General features: G+C 40.3%; 1 protein-coding gene across 3 annotated transcripts in view; it reads left to right on the forward strand.

Moving 5' to 3' along the window:
• The window catches only part of lsamp (limbic system associated membrane protein), a 433,437-nt gene that overhangs the window by 404,115 nt on the left and 6,746 nt on the right, over positions 1-22,576 (forward strand). For all 3 annotated transcript variants that reach the window (XM_069147561.1, XM_069147560.1, XM_069147562.1), the window contains 2 exons: positions 14,296-14,427; positions 15,687-15,807. In XM_069147561.1, the coding sequence (XP_069003662.1) occupies positions 14,296-14,427; positions 15,687-15,807 (253 nt within the window). The remainder of the gene's footprint in view (positions 1-14,295; positions 14,428-15,686; positions 15,808-22,576) is intronic.

Below are 22,576 nucleotides of genomic sequence, written 5' to 3' on the forward strand. Positions count from 1 at the left end.
TTCTGTTATTGTTACCTCTTTCACGTGGTTATCACAAAGCTAATTAGTTCATCACTGACATGTCTGGTGTCTTCATAACAAAATGGCATGCAAGGTAAATGGAAAGATAAACCAAAAAAAAGCATTTTCAGTGCAGAGGATATGTAATTAGACTCAATTAAAGGTAATGTTTGTATTTGTCATCGAGACAAGAAGTCAGGCAGGTAATTGCTTGCACATGACTGAGCTACAATTGTAATTAAGGGATTGTGGGATCGAAGTGAATACATGTTCCTGAGGTCTAATAATACATTGCAAGAGTAGGTCTGAGACAAAGAGTTTCGAACCTGCTGTGTTGAGACCGCAAAGGGCCATCAGATGTAATGAGGAATACTGTGGCTTGGTAAATATTACAACCCTGTGAGCATGATATGAGATGACAATGAGGCAGTAGACACTTAATTATGTGTATGGATGTAGGTTATTACTGGCATAGCAAACAGGGTGCTCATTAAAATGGTTTCATTTGTTCTTTGACTTATATTGCTGAAGATAAAAAGCAAGGTTTAACACTTACCACAATCAGACACAATACCGTGTATGAAAATAGGAAGTATTGACCCTTTTTCTAAACATTATTTTCAGCATGTGCCCCTAAAGAACAAATGTTTATATATAAGTGACACAGTCCCCACATCTGATTAGGAAAACTTGCTTGCAAAACGTCCCCACACATTTTTTGGGGAAAACAAATGATACTCGCCTTAGACTTTAATATAGCAGCATAAACCCAAACCATTACAGTTAAATTAGTTTAAAAATCATTTAAAAAAATCATTTAAATAATTTAAAAATTACCCAAATACCTTATTTTAGGTGAATTTATATCCACTCTACCTGCCCTACTACACACACGATACATTGAAAAGGGAGATCGGGGTGGATGGTTGGGTTAAAAAAAAAAAAAACATCAGAATTTAAGACGGGAGATCACTGTTCATTTCTCATTTCTAATCAACATTGGTCCATTAACATTAAGTTGTAATTTTAACTCAAGCTATGATGTTTTCCTAACCTTGAGATGAGGTTTTTGCTTCGACATGAACACATTATTTTCTGGTAAAGTTAGAACAGTTTTTTTTAATGATATGTGAGAGATTCACTTATTTTTTATTTGCCCTTCTGACTGGATTGAGGGTCAATTGGTAATAAGTGAAGGCACACATCAGGAATTATTAGCAATATAATCACAAATTGATGGCAATTTGTGGGTTGTTTGGTCACTCCTGGTCAAATCATATTAAACCAGACCCACATAGTCGTAATGATGTTCAACTTTGATGCTCATTTACTAACTTTGAAAGGGCTATAACTGTACTCATTTCAACCCGAACTACAATCTTACCCAACACCCAACCGAGTTCGTCTGTGGTGAATCCTAACCAAACCTCAACCACAGCATTGTCACTAATGTAGTTTTGCTGATATCCACCGGTTTTTGGAAGGCACCAACAAATGACGCCACCCTGCTGATAGAGCAGTCAGTTCAGAAACCACAGCTGCTATGGGTCTTTCAAAAGGGCAGCCACAAACCACATACGGTATTTTGCCATGTTATTTGGACGTCTTGCTGTTTTCTTCAGTTTCATCTGAGTTTAAAAGTCCCCTGTCATCTCCTCTCCTCTGATGAGAACATGTCTTTTCTGAATCAATAGCGCTAATGGCTTGGATTCGCTCATCCGTGCAATTCGTCAAGACCATAGATATTGCTATCATTTTATGATTTTAATGCACTGTATGCATCAAATTTGAGAGTGAAAATATTGATTGCTATCAGATCCATTCAGTTTACCATGATTACCAGAGACTATGGAGGGGAGAAAAAAAAATCCAACACATCCATTAGGTGTCTCATTAAATAGTTCCATTTGACCACCGTCGCTGAAGGCACCAAGGGAGACTTTGAAGATCTGAGGCAGACACTGTGTACAATATAGTCTGTGGAAGCAGTGTGATGTATACTTTACCTGTGTGAGACATTGCGCATGCGATAGGTGGCATGCTATTTTTTTTGCACTGTGGTAACTAGCTAACATCTACCAACAGTATGTACAGTGTTTAGGCTACATCTGTATATTGTAGCTTGTAGCGAACGCTTACATGATAGGAATTTAGGGGACAGCAGTTAATTGTGGTGTTTACTGATTCCTTTTATGTGAGGAGTTTAGGTGACATCTGTTAATTTCAGCATCTACAGATCGCTTGCATTTGAGGAGTTTAAGGAACATCTTTAAGTGGTAGAAGCAGGCGATTGCTTTAGGGGATATCTGTTAATTGTAGCATCTACCAATAGTTTGCATGTGTGATGTTTAGGGGACAGAAAACTGGGCTTTCATTCTCCCCCTCTCTGGACTTCAAGAAGTTGGTCTTAAAAAAAAGGAATCAATACCTATATTGAAAATACATGTGTTTAAAGGCTTATCGTGACATGCATGTTCTCAGACCTGCAAGCATGTCGGTGTCTTTCTAGCTGGCTGGTACCAACTTAAGTCCACCTCTGTTTGTTTTTTTTTGTTTTTGTTTTTTTTGAACTTCCCAATAATAGTCGCTAAAGGTCGTAGACTGGAACTCCTGGGTGGTTGGGAGGCCGGACAAATGGCGGCACCCTGTCGAGCACAATGAGGGGATAAATGGAGCCGCTGGTCAAGCGAAGGATCTTTCACTGCACGCCCTTTCAGACCACCGAAATAGAAGTCAGACAAGTATGAAAAATACATGCCCTCTGGCTGACTCCATGACACAAGGACACCCCACGTAGAGCCGGAAAGACAAGGAACTGATGAAAGTTATGCTATCCTCGGGGAAGAAAAGAAAGAAACAAAGAGAAAAGAAAAGGCAGACGGCCAGATGATGGAGAGGAAGAGCAGAATAGTGCTTTAGTATGCAAATGGCCAGTATCATTACTTGTGCAATCATTTTTGTCATTAGTTATAGTAACTCCAGTTGTTAATTAATTTTCAATTATGCGTTCAAGATCCTCTCACCTCTTTGGTGTAATAGAGTTTGTCAGTCATTTGCTGCTGCAGGGAGGACAACCACAGTGGACCTCAGCTCCACTCAAGCAGAGACGCACACATCTGGGCATCTGAGGAGGTTGCAGTGAAAGTAGTAAGACACCGATGATTTAAATTCAAGTCATAAAGAAGCACCGACTGAGTCGAGATGCTGCACCCTGGCGGCTGAATGAATGGTTGACTACAAAGAACATTGAAATATCGACAGTTTAAACTCCTCAACACCTATGTCCATCAGCAGTCATGTTTACTGTCACAGTGTCCTTGAGCAACACACCCATAAGGTGTTCCCGATAATAGCGTCACCTAGCTGTAAATGGTAAGCTATGAATCTACCACAACAGTTTCATTGCAACAAAGACATCTGTCCAAATGAATTGATTTGGACCGCAGCCCACGTTCCTACACTATATGATCCCGCTGAATATTGAAGTCATAACCCTTTTACAACGGTACTTGGCAGGGCAGCCTTTTAGAGATTTGATGCTGAGTGCCCTTGACACCCCTCCCACGCCGGCCTCAGCAGCGTCGGCCACGCTTCCAAGAACGGGCTCGGCAAAGTCTCCCCAGGACTGTCACCTTGTCTGGAAAGCACTCTCCTCTGTTCCCTCTGCAACTCTTTGTCTATCCATCTTCAGCTGTCGCTCCGTCTTCCTCCACCTCATTTTCACTCTGGCTGCCTCCTCCACTTTCCATCATCCTCCCATCTCTACCTTTCGGCAGAGTATGACAGTCACTTCAGTTGTCCTTTCTGCACCTCAGCTCGCTGTCTGGGGAGAGACGGAGAGCGCAGCGGAGCACACTCGTGTACGCACACACATCTCTGTCTCTCAGGAAGGAGCGGAGCAGGCAGGAGTGCAGAGACATAGGTGCTAACTGCCGTGCAGTAGGAGGGGTGAGCAGATTAAGCAGCAGACGCACATACATATCATTGTGTGCCAGGCTTGTCAGCGACAGAGCGGCGCTGACAAGCCTGCTGATTGCGTGAGTGAAGGGTAAGTTGGTGACAGGTGCTTGTCAGAGCAACCCGGGTCAAACCTCCCACTCCCGCTCCCCATCTCCAGCTGTGTGCGAGTATGTACGTGTGTGTGTGTGTGTGTGTGTGTGTGTGTGTGTGTGTGTGTGTGTGTGTGTGTGTGTGTGTGTGTGTGTGTGTGTGTGTGCGCATGTGTGTTAGGCCGTGTATGCTTGCACGTTCAGTTGAACGCCAGCCAATTGGGGAGCAAGAGAAGACATCTGCTCATCTGTCTCTCAGCAGGTCTCAGATCTGCTGACTGTCACTGTTCACTTGTTTGTTTACAATCAGCAGCTGGTTTGAAATCAGTCTGCTGTCATGCGGCACGCGGAGCATCATGAGCACAGCTTGTCCTGTGTCTACCTAGCCTCATTAGGTGTAGTCACCGCTGGGCAGGCTGAACACCGGTGTTCACACTTGTTCAAACTCACAATGGTATAGAAACTGCACTTTTTTTTTTTTTTTTGTCCTGTCCATAAGCACTTTTTCAAAAGCCCTGAGTCACACAGCCCCTCAGGGAGGTAGCAGCCTAAAGCGCAACTCATGATTTGAAGGTTTTGGGTCTGATTCCCCACAGAAACTAAGGGAACGGAAGCAGGGGAGCAGAGTGGAGACGTGGTTGTCTTTCTGTTTCCTTTTTTTTCAACCTCCCTTCACGTGGCCAATAGGAAGCCAGCTCACCCCCTGTTGCTATACTGGAGATGTTACTGTGGTCATAATGGGCAGTTTATACATACAGTACAGACATTTCACAAATTAAAGTGAGAATCTGAATAAATGAGCAGAGAAACATGACAAACCCTGATCAATGAACAGTGACAAGCCTAAAAATGATGAGTCGTATACTGCAGCCCATGCAGTCACCACCTTTCAACTTAATGAACACCGATGGGGGGTTTCAAAGTGAAGTGTTAGATGGCACTCTATTTCACAAACGAGGACATATTACTGTATATCTTGTGGCTCTGTGCAGTAACATCTCATAGACTGTATCCCAAGGAGGATTAGAGCTCTCTAGAGGCTGCTGATGGTAAAACGTCTTACTGGAACAAGGGACAACCTGATATCATGCCAAAGTGTGTAACACACCCGCCAGTCCTCTGCAGCATGCTGTGTCAGTGCCAGGTTGTCCCTGTCACAGCCGTGAAAAACGAGGTGGTTAGGTTTTTAGAAAAGAAAAAACCCATCAGGGTGAGGCAAAAAAAACAACAACATGTCGCTCCCTCAGACTCAAACCCTCATCTTCTGGGTAAACGTCCAGGGTCGGTTTTATCAACCAACCCCCAGCCCACCTCCATCAGACCTTCTTCACCCTGCTGATATGTGCTTGTACTTTTATCCAATGCAAGGCAACACATGACACTAACATTGGGGTCTGAGGGGTATATTGCACCCTTTGGTGTAACAATGGACTGGAAGAGCTTTGTTGGGACAATCCTACTCTGTTCGGACCTTTGACACAAGCAGCTTCATTGGCTACTTGTGGTAAGAGTAAAGATGGAGGACAAATCAGTAATTGTTTCCAGCCTTACCAATCTTTGGATTCTGATTCAAAAACATTTGTCTGATTAGTGATCGAGCTATTGTAATCAACATTCCCATTATAACCTGCAGGTTGATAACCCAATAATATTACATTTTCTACAATGTAAACAACCAAGTAAAGCACCGCATTTAAGAAACCTTTAACTGTAAATATTTTGACATTTCTGCCTGAGAACTGACTTAATTAGTTCATTATTTAATATAGCTGCAGATTAAAAATGCTGTAAATTAAGTAATTAATCAACAAATCATTTCACTTCCAAATCCAACGTTTACGATAGAACTGCAAATAGAGCTTACAGTACAGCCTTGATTTAACAGGCTATATTGTAAGAAGGACCTTAATTATAAGTAAAATACAAGTTGCATTCTAAATCAGAATAATTTCATAATATTTGTCAAAAAAGTTGCAATTCAAGAAAACTGGTGACATTTAGCAAGGACAACTTTTCATATTTCAGAAAACCTTCTAAAGCATTGTATGATTATGAGTAAATGATAACACAATGTAATGATATTTATTTCCAAAAATAATATTATATAGCACTTTTTTTTTTTTTTTTTTTTTTTAATTATGTACCTATTGTTGTAATAGTGTGGGTTAGTTTTAAAAAATCTTACCACTGTACCACAATGTCCGAATACTCTGTCTTTATATGGACGCTGAAAACGGTGATGGTAACTATAAAAATAAGACACTGTAAAACGGTGTGTGACACGGGACAGTGACATCTGTCAGTTACAGTGCAGAACAATTGAGATGTCGTATTGCGCGAGTCACGTGATTTACAGACGATTATGCAGGCATTACATGCAGTGGCTAAATAAAAAATAATAGAGTCACGGTCATGTGGAGTGATGAGTGCACCTGACAAGGGTAGATCCTTGGTCCACCGGCAACACATCTCTTTGATCAAATGCACACACACACACACACACACACACACACACACACACACACACACACACACACACACGTGTGTACTGCTATGTTTATGTGCACCTTCTGAAGACATCTATTCCCAAAGCCTTAAGTTGTACATGTAGAGACGCAGTTATGAGCATATCTCACTGTCACTGTCAGCTTCTGTGTGTGTGAATGATGCTATCGTGTGTGTGTGTGTGTGTGTGTGTGTGTGTGTGTGTGTGTGTGTGTGTGTGTGTGTGTGTGTGTGTGTGTGTGTGTGTTAGAGACAGGAAAGGAGAGAGGGCAGATAAAAACAGTGATAAGAGGAGTAAGCAGTGGTACTCTGTGCCTGACCTTGCTCTCCTTGCTTAACACAAAGCCCCCCTCTCCCACAGCAAACACAAGCTCATTGAATCCATCCTGACAGTAATGAGAAATCTCCCCACAACAACGGGCTCGGTCCGTTTATCAGCCGAGTACAAGAAGCAATGGGACAACCCAACTCCCCATCATGGGAATTGAATGAATAAACCCTATTCTGTTTTTATCAACAATTAATCTCCTTTTAATGCCTCAGAGTTGAATAGGACAAAACAAGCGCGCGGCATACAGCAGTGTGCAATGTGAGGCCACGCTGACAGGAACCGAAGCTACCACAACACAAAACAACCAAGATGTGTGAGGAGCCGGAGAAGAAGAAGGAGAAGAAGGAGAGAGCAGGGGGGATGAGATAGAGGGAGGAATGACGTTAAGAAAAACAGACGGTCGCACTGCTCCGCTGTGCGCATCATTTCTTCGGCTCAAGAAGTGGCAAATGAACAGCCGTCTTGTTTTGGGCTCCGACACCTGTGTTGTTTCTGCACTGCCAGCAGCAGTGGCAGCAAATGGCTCGTGAACAGAAGTGGAAGTTCTACTTTTGGCCTCAGACTGCTGAAAAATATTGTTTGTGTAGGTTTTCTTCTTAGACGTACAGTATAAGAAGAGATATTAAAATTCAGGCGATAAAACATCAGCAAGAGGATATTTTTAGTGCTTTAATTTCAAAGGATGTGGAACATTTTGAGTTGCACGTGATTTTCATTGCCTGAGAGGAAAGATTCTAAAGATGTTTCTTGTCATCAAAGGCACTTACATCATACCTGTATGTAGTCAACGTTTGAGTGTGGTATCCCTTTAAGATAGCTGTGCTGTGCCTCAGTTAGACACATGTATTTGGTTTTGGCAGCACGCTGTCAATAAAGTTGTAAGTGATTCATTTAGTATCTGAGCCATGTCTTCTTGTCATCACCTCCGCTGTGAGGAGCATAGTTACTTGGTAATTATGCGTTGACCCATCATTTAAATCACAGCAGCTCCCAGTGAAAGGATAACTGCCATGGCCATGTGGCTGTGTTTGATAAAGTCAGGACCAACTGTCCAGACACAAAGGTACGCATGCTCTCACACACACACTCACACACACACACACACACACACACACACACACACACACACACACACACACACACACACACACATGAACACACTTACACAATCACACACAGAGAGTCAAAGGTCCAAAGGTGTTGGTGATGGTCATGTGCACGTATACAGACACCAGCACAAATACTGTCACACTCATGCAGACAAAAGGAAATAAATGTCGCAGGGTCTTTTATGCTACTTGACTCTGAAGTTTCTCCAATCAGCTGCTTAACATAAATTAGCATTTGCAAAATAAATGTAATGTTTCGCACTGTGGCAAAGTGATGCTGATGAATGATGCATGAGGATATGTAAATGAGTGCAATCCAGTTGAATTTGCTGGTTTGTGATTTACATCCCTCACCCCTTTGCCTCCTCCATCTTTCACCCCCCCCCTCTCTCTCTCCCCCCTCTGTGGCCCCACCTCTTACTTTGGAAGAGGGGTGGTGGTGGGGGGGTGGAGGGGGCGTGCACCCATTCCACTGCTGTCTTTCATTCCTATGGAGTACTTTAATTGACATGGAAAACTTCCAGTTGTTTACACAAACTTAAAATCGCCAGTGGAATGCAAATCAGTATCCAGCAGGCATTTGTAGAAGTGTACTTCTTCCAACTCTTCCTGACTCCCTTCCAAGAGCCTGCTGTTGCATATCCCAAAGGCCGCAGGGCTTTCAACAGTATAATGTGTGGGGAAAGACAACAATTATATGCATTGTCTTTTCAGGACTGCTAGCGTCATAAAGAAAGGAATGGTAGTGAAACAATGAGCTTGGTTTCAAAGAAGGGGGTTAAAAGCCAGATGAAAAATCTGTTTTGAATTTCTTATTCATAAAAACAATATCAGCTATACATATGCACATACACTTAATGTTTTGCACTTTAAAGAGTCACAAACTGACTTCTTTTTTTTTTTTTTATCAAGTTTCCAGCAAATATCATATGCTTTCAGATGATAATGGTTGAGGAGACAAACTGGCTGAAGTGCTTCATTCGGACGCTTCTTGGCTCTATGGAGCGGTAATGCAGTTTACTGGATAACTTAATCACTTATACGTATTTCCTGTAATTCTTCATTAATACATGGTTTCCGTTTACAGCATCCTGATTTTTCCATGTGTCTCAGATACTAAGTAGCATCACTCAGTGTTTCAAACTCCCACATCAGATGTATGACTTTTCAAGACAATACTTTCTAAAATGAAGTGGTTTCCAGTCCTCAAAAACCTCAGCAAAGGTAATTTAGGTTAGACTTTAAGCTGGTTTGGTGTCAAGTTTTTTTTCCTCATAATAAGGAAATTGTTATATTCTAGACACGCAGACCTTAAACTGGGATTATAGGCACAAAATCCAAGCAAATCATGATATTTAGCGTTTTCAAAATGATACAATAGCTGGATCCCAGTGATGACGCACAATAGTATTTATATTTTAGAAAAAGATGAACTGCAATGGATATTTTTGACAGGAGGATGCTGCATCTTCAGAACTCAAGTTCAGTGGTGTAAAACACTGTGCGATGGCAAATATCTATTCCAGTTTGTGCTGTTCTCTCAGAGTAGAAAATAGAGCTTGCATTTCACCACCTATTCCCTCTGCGATCCTCATTGTGAATACCATTGTTAAAATAGCTCACGGCTACTGACACTTAAATGCTCTTACTCCTAGTGCGTCAGGAGAAAAGTTGGAGAGAAGCACCATGGGACTGTAGTCAATAGACGTGCAGCAAATGCACTGCTGCTTGTGAGGTATTCAAACTCTGACCTGCATTCATAGATTTACAGGTGGAAGAGGCGGCAGGGATGTGTACATATGTGAACGGATCAGTGAAGAAAAGAAAGCATGAGGTTTTTGGTCTTGCTGCTGCCAAGAAAGCTCAAACGAGTTCAAAGTCCCAAATTTGTTTTGATATGCAGACAAGTGAAAATGTGAGTACTTTTCTGGCTAACATTCTGGCAGGCAAAAATGTGATGTTCTTTGAAACTGTGCCTTAAGATAAAGGTCAAATACTTTAAACACAACCACAAGGAACATTTTCTTTTTTAATCATTTATTCTACTAAAGTAGAATTGTATGTAATGTTTTTCTGTAGGAAAGAAAATTACCTTTGGCCTCACATGCTAGTTTTGTCGCATTCAGCAGAAATAACTTCTTGTAGGCGTTTTGCATAATTCCACTTGTCTGACATTGACTTTTTCAGTCATTCCTTGTTGGATTTGTTCATGTGTTCTAGATATCTGTCTTCTTAAAAGGTACATTTTTGTTAAAAATTCAACTTCTGGACCGATGGTCTCACATTGTTTCAAGCGCTTTTTGATATAACGCGGAATTTATGGCTGAATCAATGAGTGAAAGCTGCCCAGTCCCTGCTGCAGAAAAGTAACCCCAAACCATAATATTTCCACCACCATGCTTCACAGTTGGTTTGATTTGTTCTCTTTAAAAGCTGTCTTTGGTCTGCGCCAAACATATCTTGTGTTGATTGTGGCTCAACAACTCTATCAACAAGTCTAAGTTGTGCAATCTCTTTATATTTGTACATACATGAACTTTAATACCAACAGTTGAAGAGCTACCTGCAGATCCGGATTCCTTGAGATTTTTATTTGTGTGATGTTCTGACTTGCATTACGATGTAAATATTTATTTAAAATACTTTTTTCAGCAGAAATAGTCGGCTTGTATCAACATTCTACATCTGCTGAGTCAGACTAATATAATTGTAACTTTGACACATTTGTAATATCAAAACAAATTATAATTAAAAAAAAACAGCACTTTCTTTCTCAAATTAAGGTGTGAATATGGAACAGGAAAACACACATAATACAACTCATTATGCTCGTACATCCATGTCTGCAATAAGCTCTATAATTAGATATTAGGAAGTCTCCACTCTCTGAATTCCCTTCTAGTTAGCAAATGTGAGTGTGCTAGCACACCAAATTAAGAAGCAAACATGAACATCAGCAGGTTAGCATTGTAACTGTGAGCATGTTGCTATCCTGAAGTAGCCTCCTGGAGGAAAAAAGTGCTTTATAAGAAAAGAAATATGTATACGAAATATGCTCGCTCCTTACTTAAAGTCGTCTTTTCGTCTCTGACACCCACTCCCCCTCCTCTCTTCAGATTAGCATAGAAATGTGATGATATAATAAAGTGTAATGCCAGGATTCATGGGGCTTTTCTAATGTGCACACTCTGAATCAGTCACCGCACCCAGTGCTCCATGAAAACCTTCAAGGAAATCTGCCTGTCACCCCAATTCATGCATGCAGGCTTCACACTCACCATAGAGACATTACGCCTCCGCTCACAGCATGGGCACTCGTGGGAGTGTACACATGCACCAAGAGAGTACTGTACACACACACACTCAAGTCAGTTCCCCTTAGACAAGATTAACCAATCTATCTTTAATACGCTTCATTAAACAGATAACATGTGAAGAACACTTGATGTGCAGGAAGCTGTATTCTCCTGTGGGCACAGACAAATGAAAGTGAGATGTTACACTGTAATTAACCGTTTCTTTACACAATGCATGCTGTTCCATTCATCCTTCATGATTAAGCTGCTTCGCACACACACCAGGTTGGACTGCTGACAGTTAACTGTTGGGCTTTAACAACTAGTCGAGCCACTTCCTCTCATCTCTCATTCAGATTCTCTTCTCTCCTCTCTTCTCGACTCTTTGATCTTTGCAGTCACCTGGTTTTCTTTCTCTCTCTCTCTTTATCTGGCACCTAACCAAAGTACTGAAGAAGAGATTGGGCTTCAATAGAATTCCCATGGCAACAGATTTTCAATCATACCGCTCCAATCACGTTACTTTGGCGGTTTGTCCAGGGAGAGCTGAATATGATGTGGTCTTGACTTTGATCATGATCCCACTGATCTTTCAATCAACATAAAATAACAATGTATCAGCTGACCTCCCATCGCCAGCATGCCATTTATTTGATCATTTACCCTGTTTCAAACACTGAAACAACACTCTGATTTGTAGATGTCCGGTATCATATCAGACTGATGTTTTTGGGTTATAGTTTCCAAGAGTTTTTGTGAGTTTTATGGCATAAAACAGCACAGCAAAAACATCTGTTTTTCCTCTAAACATCCATATCACAGTCCCTGAAGTTTGCCGGTTCATTTCCCAGGGTGCAACGCCTCGGTTTCACAGAGCCCGCAGCACCTCGCCTAAATCATGAGCGTGAACTTGCCCTCGTCTGAAACGACTGACATTCACTTTTGTTACAAACAGTGCATTTTCTCACTCACCCCAGAGATCACCTCAGTGCAATTTATTTCCACCAGCAATACTCCATCATTCCTTATTTTTGGAGATTAAGGAAAATATCAGTCGGTGTTACAGGAGTTATTACATTTGCTGGGTCCTTGGAGACCTCTTCCCTCATTCAGTGCAGATAATTGTATCTTTTTGAGAATTACCCAGAGATCTGCACTGCTGGCACTTTGGCTCTGAGAAGATGAGTCCTTATTAAGTCGCAGCAATTCTCAAATTCAGGTTGAAATGTGTGTAGAAAGGATGTCCAAGTCAAATGAATATGCTTCATATTTTTATTGCATACAAACATGTAATTATCCCATCAATCAAGTTAACTACAATGTCACACATCCAAAACATGAATAAATTGTCATATCCCAAATAATAATCTTCACATTCGCACCACTGGTATTTTCAGATGTGATAAAAGATGACGTTCAATTAATATGGCAGCAGCACATCAAAGACTGTGCCATTTTCTCCTGATGAACCACCCATAGATCTCTAATAAGACATCTCAGATGTTTCCTAATGAGACGCCGAGCCACTGTGTTCTTTACATGGGTAATTAGCTGGATTTCTCGTTAAACAATTAGTCAGATATCTGTCTGATAGTCTCTGTGGTTTTCCTGCACTCTGTTCAGATGTTTTGTCTGACATTTGCAAAGATCATTCCTCTGTTCATTGAAGCTTTGGAACAAAACAACGAATATAAGTCAGCTTAACATGTAGTTGAATATTAAATGTGCACTCAGTTGAAGAGTCAATCTAAGTTATTGTGTTGGAGTTTTTCAGCCTGACCTGACTGTGAATTACAATTTCTTCTGTTGTGGAAGATGAGCTTTAAATTGGTGCCTTATTTATTTAGACCCTTACTGAAAGCAACGCTCATTTAAGGTGACAGCATGCCTCCAGTGCGGACACACACACACACACAAAAGAATCAGGGGTGCTGCTCATGCCAATTTTTGCAACTATCTGAAACAACAGCCCTACAATCACACTGATGTGTTGTGAAAGTAATAAGTGTTTGAGCTTCTCGTGCAAATTTTTTGCACTCTTATTTGAGTGAATTTTTGCTAAAGTTTTCGCTACTTAGAGGAGGGATGTGTGTCCATGTGGAGCAGCCGTAAACACAAACAGCATGTCATGCGAATGGCTTCATTTAACGCTCACTGACACTTACACTCACTGATACTCTTTCATTGGGACACTTCAGCAATGTTTAAGTGTTTGTAACTTATTCATACTCCATGTTCTGAATGCAGTTTGAAGCTTTGAGTACATCGGAAATCTAAATCAGACTGGACATTTTGATTCCTACCTATGCTCGTGGTGGTCATGCCAAGCTGACGTGGGTGGTAAAATAATGGCACTCGTCTCCGTGGGAGGCTGCATTGACTTATGTAACATAGAAAGACTGACAAATGCTTTTTTTGTTGTTTGTAAACATCAACTAAAAATATACAGTTAAAATGTGAATTACATAGCACAACCATAAAAAAGTGGAAAAGTATCAGATAAAACATAAAAGCATCAAGATTCAAATGTTTGACACATCTGAACTATCTTACAGTAGATTAAAATGTAATGTAATAAAAGAAACTTGACTCCATGCAGCTTTTGTTGCAGCTTTTTTGTTTTCCATACAGAGTCCATTGAAACCCTCACAGACAACTTTCTGATTTTACACAAATGAAATATAACAGTAATTACAGGCGGGATTTTTTTAATGTTTAACCAGAGCGGGCTAGTTGTTTTCCTCTGTTTCCAGACTTCTGCGCTGTATTTTGGCTTCAGAACCAACAGGCCGGTGTGATAGTGGTATGAATTTCCCCAAGATGTTGAACTTTTCCTTTTTAAATTCAAATGCTCTTCGTTTTTTGTTCAACACATCATTGAGCAGAACTCATTTAGTCAGTTTCTCATGTAACTGCCGTCCTGCTTTCTGCACTCTCTTTGCGCCACTCCCTTTTGCCTCGTAATCACTAGCCTCCTTTGTCTTTCCGTCTTTCTGTCTCTGCAGCGGAGCCGTTGGACGGAGAAGAGTACCTGGATATTATAGGTATCATGCGAAACCAAGCGGGTCGTTATGAATGCAAGGCCAGCAACGACGTCGCCACGCCAGATGTCAAATACGTGAATGTGGTTGTCAACTGTAAGTAACAACAGACTGCACCGCATGCTTTATTCAGAACTGAACACTGATCTATATTCTGACCACATTTAAAGTCAGACATTTCACAAGATGATATGCTCAACAGATAAAAGCTTATCAAAGTCAAGATAGGATGTTAAGCATGTCGAATATAGCGTGGCAGCGACGGAAGGCTGGAACTTGAAAGTTTTGGAGCACTCTTCAATCCTCTCAAGATGAATCCAGGTAGAAAAAGAGAGATCCGTAACTTTGATTGCAGCTGTCATTTCCATGGTAATTCTCAGGTACCACATCATCATTTAACAGACACTTTGAATTTCAAAATAAGATCACCTAATTACATATTTTCAAGGGTCTGTAGTCGATCTGATGAGAGTTTTATAGACATTGGCTGTTCAGATTGATGAACAGCTCATGAGACATCGCAAACCAACTATCCTCAGAGGAGTTATAGAACTCTCTTTGATCTGAACAAATCACATATGGCTGTTTGCCCAAACTGTACTTTAGCCAAGTTTGAGTGCCTGAATTAAATGATAAAGATTTTTTTTATTAAACAATTTCTTAGTGTTTAATCCTAAATGGAAAATGGGCATAAATCCACTTGGACATAGTTATGGCCATTTGGATGCTTGTAGAAACATTATGTGTGTAAGATGAAAGCTAATATACTTGATAAATTTGAAACTTTTTGCACTTGTAAATTTTTAAGTCAAGCCCTAAATAATCTGTTTTGCATTGGTCCTTGATGCTTGAAGGGCTGAAACTGGAATTAAATATGAAATAGATAAATATTAAAATGTGACTCATAGAAGAGACTCAATTCCTTCCACTTATCGGTGTTTTTTTATTGAACTAACTGAAGTAGTTTACTTATATAATGTAACATATTTAACTCATGGAGTGTATTAAGTAACTCAAGTATATAACTTTTCCTTGGTTAAATTACCTTCTTTTTTTTTTTTAACCCAAACCATGATCTGTTCCTAAGCCTGCAGCTGTTTGTGGCGTATGTATGAGCCACCAGCAGATTGTGACAGTATTAGACACCCTGGGATTAGAACAGGTTGCAACAATGCAAGATACTTGACTCAGTTTGAGTATTAAAAGATGTGAGCATTTGAGAGAAAAACTGAAAAAAAACATGAGTGTGACATTTTTCTTTTGCTAACACCTACATGTCCATAGCCCCTACATTAGGGATCCTTTGGTTTTTGGTTTTAAGATGAGACTCATGTTGACATTGTGTGACTCCGCAGACCCTCCGACAATAAAGAAAACCCAGAACTCAGAGACTCCGGTGGGCCGCATGGGAACGCTGCAGTGCGACGCCACCGCTGTGCCCACACCAGAGTTTGAATGGTACAGAGACGAAAAAAGGTAAAACCTGATCCACATTTTACCATCACTCACCACACCAGATTAGACACCTGCACAGAGCTGCATGCACCTGATCTTGCAGAAGCAAGATAGAAGTTTCTGGCACAACTTCACCCACTGCCAAGGGGCACAAAGAAAGAAAAAGAACCCACAAACAGTCAAAACTACAGCAACACTTGCAATATGTAGAGCAACTTTAATGTTCAACCAAAACTAAACGTTAAACATTGGTCTAACATCAAAGTTGTTGCAAGTGTTGCCAGAGTTTTGACCGCTTGCACCTAATCTTGGTTGAGAAAACAGTGAAGCACAATCTAAGATGAAAAAAGATGTGGGTACATTTTTTTGTAGTTTATTCAACCACAAATGCTGGCAGTCGCTGGTTGGAAATCAAATTAAACTCACATACGGGTTCAAGATCCTGTTGCAAGATCAGTCTGTGTATTATATTTGCTCTTGAGCACAATTAAGGTCTAAGAGAGAGCTAAAACAGTAATACATTTAAAATAACAACATAAGCTGTATACAGTCCGTACTATACAGTACAAACAAATCATTATATAGTGCACAAGCCATTAGCCTGCCCTATCATAAACAACCATGTCGATTGTAAGATTGATGATTACTGTAATGATATCCTGTAATGTTTCCTGGATGAAAACAACTTTTGTCCCTTCAATGTTAAATTGAAACTAGAAAATTTTGAAGAAAAGCCTTCACAAGACTTTATATGCCGCACAACAATTCTGTCTCAAAACATTTTGATTTGAGGTGATGAAGAATTAATTCCAACCCCAAGTGCTGCGGGTGACAGACATGTGACGAAGGCTCACAGAAATAACCTTGAATTGACTCGACCTGATTTGCCTTGAAGCAAAGTGCAAACTTGATTTATGTTGTTGCCTCTACAAATACAATAATCCGACAAAATAATGAGATTTACATTGAATATACTTCGGCATGACCATGATAACTGTGAAGAGGTATTGCACAAGGCACAATTAATGAATGGCATGACTTTCTAAATTTAAAACTTATATGTTATAAAACTGTTCACCATACGCAACGTTTGGTGAATATGAGTTTTCTTTAAACTATTAGGCTACAGTTAGGTTCAGCCTATGATTTCATTAGCTGAAAGCAGACTTTTTTTTTTTTTTAAATTGCCTGCATTAGTAGCTTTGCACACACTTTGCTCTGGGTTGATTTCTCCTTATCTCCCAAAAGTGGCAGCAGCTTCATCACTCTATGCCATGCGTGCTCTGCATCATTTTACCAATTGCGCATAATAGGTCTCTTTGATCCTTTTGTCAAATCTGCCCTGACAGTGGCCCCATTGTCACAGCCCAATGATGACAACATCTGTGTAGTTTGATAATGACTAATCAGCCACTTAATCACTATGTTGTTCCACTGATAATTGAACGTGACTGTGAAAGACTGAGAAAGTGGATTCTGTGACGCTTATCAAAAGAGAAAAGATGTGTCCATCCTCCTGTGTGTAATTTGTACAGCATACTGTAGTCACAGAAAATCTCAGTGACCCTGTTCTCATATCACAAGTAATTCCCACTGAAATAGAAATCGTGCTTTGTAGTGTCTCGTGTGAAATTGCAAATTCCGTGACCAGACACAGATGTTCATTGGGAATCTATCATTTTAAGTGTCATGCAAAGTACCTGAAAAACACTCAAAGGGGATTGGAATTTAATGACATTCAAAGGCAATGACAACCCAGTTCCTCAGTTGCAACACTTGGCATTTAATAATCTGAGAGATCTCCTCCTCTGCAGCAAAGTTACCACCTGAGTCAGTCTGGGGGAAAAAAACAAAAAAACATCCATGATGTGCACTTTTACTTATGACCAAACTAATGCTGAAAAAGTTCACTAAAGATTTGGGAGAAAAATACTGGAGGAGTGTCACAAGTGTTATCACAGATATGGTCTCTAAAGTAATAGGCCTATTGTGTCAGTGCTTGAAAAAAAAGATTTATGGTCGTTGAAATATTTCTGCATTATCTGTTGTTTCTGACCTCCATCCATCTCACTTGTTTTGTCCCCTGGAGGATTTTGGCTATGTGCCTTTTCATGGCGCCCCTCTCCCTCTGTGCCAGTGACACAGTGTTATTGCTCTTTCTCCTTGGATGATGATGTTAATGCACCATAATAATATCATTTATCCTTGGTTGGATTGCTAATTTCATAGCCCCCATCCCAATAAGTATAATGCAGATGTAGCCTGTTGTGTCGTATTTACTTGATTCTCATGGTGAGGTCTTGCTTCAGGGCTTGTTTCCTACTTTATTGTTTTAACCTCATTAACTCAAAGGTTATCACTGGAGGCCCAGACATCTGCATTTAAATAGTTTTGGAAAGATATTAAATTAACAAACCCCCCCCCCTCCAAAAAAAAAACAAACAAAAAAAAAAACCGCTGCCGTCTCATTCTTTTCATTCATTTTCTTTCATTATAACTAAATCAATTATTGTTAAATGAAGTCATCTGAAACCTTTTTTTTTTTTTCAATCAAATGTTAACGTTGGCAGTGAAGGTGTCAAAATTCTTTGATATGGTTTGTTTGCTCACTTAAAGGTGACACCTCTGCTATAACTGAGAAATTTACAATTCACCTGTACTGCTGTTCCTTTTAGTTAAAACATGCGAAAAGATAATAGGGGAGGTGGGACTGGAAAGTGTGCTATAATTGATGGGTGTACATTTTCACCTCTAGTTATTTCAGCATAAAGAAGGAACTCTATAATTTTCTCTTCTTCAGTTGCAACACTTTTAGAAGTACAGTTAACTTTTACTGATGTTTTTTGATTAGTTTTGTTCCCTTGTTATATTAAACCTTCCTTAAATGGTATTTTGCCAAACAAATAAAGCGACCATGTTTCATACGTCAAAGACTGATGCCTTTTAGATCTAGAATTATTGTAGCAAAAGTCTTTGACATTAATAGTATTGCTGAATTACTGTACTATTTTAATATCTTGGAAAGGCTCTGTCCTCTTTTGTTTTAAGTCTTGGTTTGGGGACGGCAAGAAGGCAATGGCCCATCGACTGATTACAGAGGCCATGGCACACAGTAGTTCAGAAATATAACGTGGTGCCAATCCGTGTGATGCTTTAGATGTGGTCAAAATAGTTATAAAATCAATTCTCACTCTACTAGTTGCCAGTGTAAGTTGGCTAACACTGGTGTGATGTGTGACCTCCATCTTGTATTGGTTAAAAGTGTTGTATAGGTTAAAAGTTCTGCACCTACTGGAAGCCGAGACAGAGAGGAATGACTTAGGAAGGTGAACGAGGAGTTGCAATAATCAAGATGAGATGAAATGAAAAGGTGAATGATTTTTTTTCCCCAGATCTTTTTAGGATAACATAGCCTTGATTACAATGTTTCTGAATTACAAGAAACTGGCTTAATATAGAACAACAATGCGGACAGTGAACTACAGGGGTAATAGAAGGCATTGGTTTAGACCTTATGCCATTGACCTTATCCACAAACCTTTCACAGTCACCATTTAAAAAGACAGGAGGGGGCAGGGTTTACCAATCTTTCCATTTTGCAAAACAATGCTCTAGGATTTTTCTTATAGTGCGTCAATCAGATCGGAAGAAACAGCAGTTCTTGCTTCTTTCACTTTCTTATTGAAAGAAGAAACTCCCTTTTAAGACAGCATGTGTCAGAGTTCAACCGTAGGGATGAGTTAACGGTGCTGATAGATTTGATTTTAAAAGGAGCGATAAATCTAAGGTTGACAGGCAGAGGTTATTAATGGAGCAAACAAATTCATTGGTCTGCACAGGAAGCCATATCTTTAGTAAGGTCTGCAAAGACGAGGCAAAGCTGTCAGCCAAGTGACTATTGAGAGTTGTTTGATAGGTTGAGTATCAACATTAAAAACAGTATCAAAAGTAATAGATTTTTGGTCAGACATAACAAAGTCAGCAATGCAAAGAGCATTAAGGTTCAGACCCAAAGTGAAAACCAAATCCAGAGTTTATCTCTGCACTTATCCATCTTCTGTCACTACTAATATTGACATAAAAATAACTCCTCAGGTGACAAAATGCAACTCTGAAACATGAATGAAACATAACCACACAGCATCTGTGATATGCGAGGATACCTACAGTGCTTAGAAACCCAGTTAGCCAATCTGATATATCATGATCGTAAAGCAGCAAGGCGATAAGTGAGAACTCTTACCACCTGGACGTCGTGCTACTCCCTGCTCTTCTCTCACTGGCTGTACATGATGGAATTTTAATCCAGCCAATCAGAGGCTGCGGGGTGACTTAGTAATGTTAGGCGTAATTATTTGGAAATGTTAACAATAGGAGAAGCTACAATTCTCGTTGTCCAGTTTTATAACCTCCATAGTTCATTCTTTAAACCTTAAGAATTAAGTTGGTCGAATCAACCACTGTCTATTTATAAATGCATCTTGTAAAGGAGAACGTCTGACCTGCTCTTTGTACAATAGATAACTCTTCGAACATGTGAGAACCCAAAGTGAGCTGTCAGCTCAATATGACAGGCATATGTGTTTGTTGTTTTGTCAGCTGATACGTCGCTGTCACAACCACCGGACCATTTTCCATCATCTCTGGGTTACATGTCTCAGCAGGACTCTCCACTTGATTTCATTTATCATCGGCCTTGAATCATAACAGGCCTGTCACTTTCTCTGGCAGTGATAACCTACTTTAGATGCTCCCACACGCTACAGAATCAAATCGGTCCTTCTGATGATTTGCTCCGGTCTTTCATCTGTATCGGCCTGAGACTGCAGCCCCTGCACACATGCTGCATGCCCTCTGCCAAATAGAGGGGTCAGATCATTTCAATCAAGGGGTTTAATCCAGCACAGTGCATCAAGAAACAATTTTTGGGGAGATATTCAGTAGAGCACTGCTGCCCTCTTCCTGTGAGGAAAAACCTTTAAGTGATACAGTCATGAAGAGAACACTTAAAAACATCCCTCTGAAAAAGGTAGAAATGCACAGTTTCTGCCAACTTTTCTGATAAAATATTCCACTTTATTCCAGATGAAGAAGCTGGCAGACACTCAGGCGTATCTGAGGATTAATTTAAAATTAGAAGTGAGGGAAGTTGTGGGCTGCACATCTGCATATGCCAAAGTGTTAAAAGTTAAAATGTGTAGAAATGTGGTGCTGGATAAACGCGAATGTAAAAAGATGCACTTCGGGGGCCACTGATCCAGTTTCCTGTTATTTAAACTCCAGTTTTTTGTTGCTTGGTTTCTGGACTCACAGGCTTTGCGCCGTTAAGCCCAACCTGAAACTCCCCACTGTGAAAACAAAAGAGAGCTCTCTCTTTTGACCTGCTCAGGTCAGTTTACTCCCTTGCTGCTGCATTACAATCATGTGCCATAATCTATTGTAAAAATTGCTGTTTGCTTTCAGCTCCCTGCAGTGCTGTGTATTATCTAGGTCTCTCAGCGTGCTCCGTGTGCAGGCCGGCCTTTTTAATAGTGCAGTCACTTCTCATGAAGTCACGCTGGAGAATATATCTGCTGTCGGCCTTATCGTTGGGGGTAGTGGTTTACTTCTAGATGGAGAGGGGCTACCACTTGTGCACTTGCCCTCTCTTAGGTCTCACACACACACACACACACACATGCACGCACACACACACACACACACACACACACACACACACACACACACACACACACACACACACACACACTGCCATCATTCCCAAGGTGTCCCTGTGGGGAGGACCTCAGCACTTTATCAAGTCTCCCCAGTCGAAAATTATGCTGTGCCATGATGTGCGTTTTCCTTTTCATGTTAATACTTTCTATCAGCCAAGTGTGCATCAGCACAAACTTCTCCCTCCCCTGCTCAAATTCCGATTACCACATTACCCAGACTTAAGCAGGATTAAGTTGAGGCGACTCAAATGAACTTCACCTCATTCGTGATATGAAAGGGCTCAATCAGCTCAGAACAAGCAGAATCCATTATGTGTGCTGTGTTATTAGGAGAGTTTTATTTGGTTGTGATGATGTAAGGAAGAGTTCATCAGCGAGCTACACTGAGTCAGCAAATGGTGTTGATTAATTTGCTCTGAATGGAGTTCAAGGTGCACATAATTGATTGTCAGACGTTTAATGGTCATTAAAGCTCCCAGAAGTGTGGCGGAGGATTCAGCAGCATACTAAACTTTATTTGAAAGTTGGATCATTTTTTTGGTTTGTAGTAACAAACCAAAAAACTACGATATAAGACAAATATTTCCCAAGTTCCTAATGTTTATGTCACATCTGTGTTCTCTGTTACGGTTGTTTTGTCATGTATAGCAGATCTGAAATTGAAAACAACATTTATAACATTGACAGTGCTCTGGCAACTTCATCTTGTCGTCTTTGCTCACCATATAATCCAAGGCGTGACTTCCTGCTTAATGCAGCATTGTGTCTATCCGATGATGTTCCAAAGGCTTATCTCCCCTCTTGGCAATCACGACGCCTACACTCAGAAAGCTCACTTACACTGACCCCTGCTGTTGCAAAGTGATTGCCAGCACTAAAGTACAACTCATAATGGAATATAATTACTGTTATTGACTGAAGACCTTTGCTCACAAACAGTAGCAGTAAATTAATCTGCTAAAATATAATGAATACACAATGCAAATAAATCCAAAATGTAAGGTGTTGATGAAATCAATGGTATTTTCAGGAGATTCACACATATCTGTTTAATATGACAGTAAGAGTAAATG

Source organism: Embiotoca jacksoni, unplaced genomic scaffold (genome assembly GCF_022577435.1).
Source record: "Embiotoca jacksoni isolate LCO1_2020_lvr unplaced genomic scaffold, fEmbJac1.0.p SCAF_14, whole genome shotgun sequence".
Lineage (NCBI taxonomy): Eukaryota > Metazoa > Chordata > Actinopteri > Embiotocidae > Embiotoca > Embiotoca jacksoni.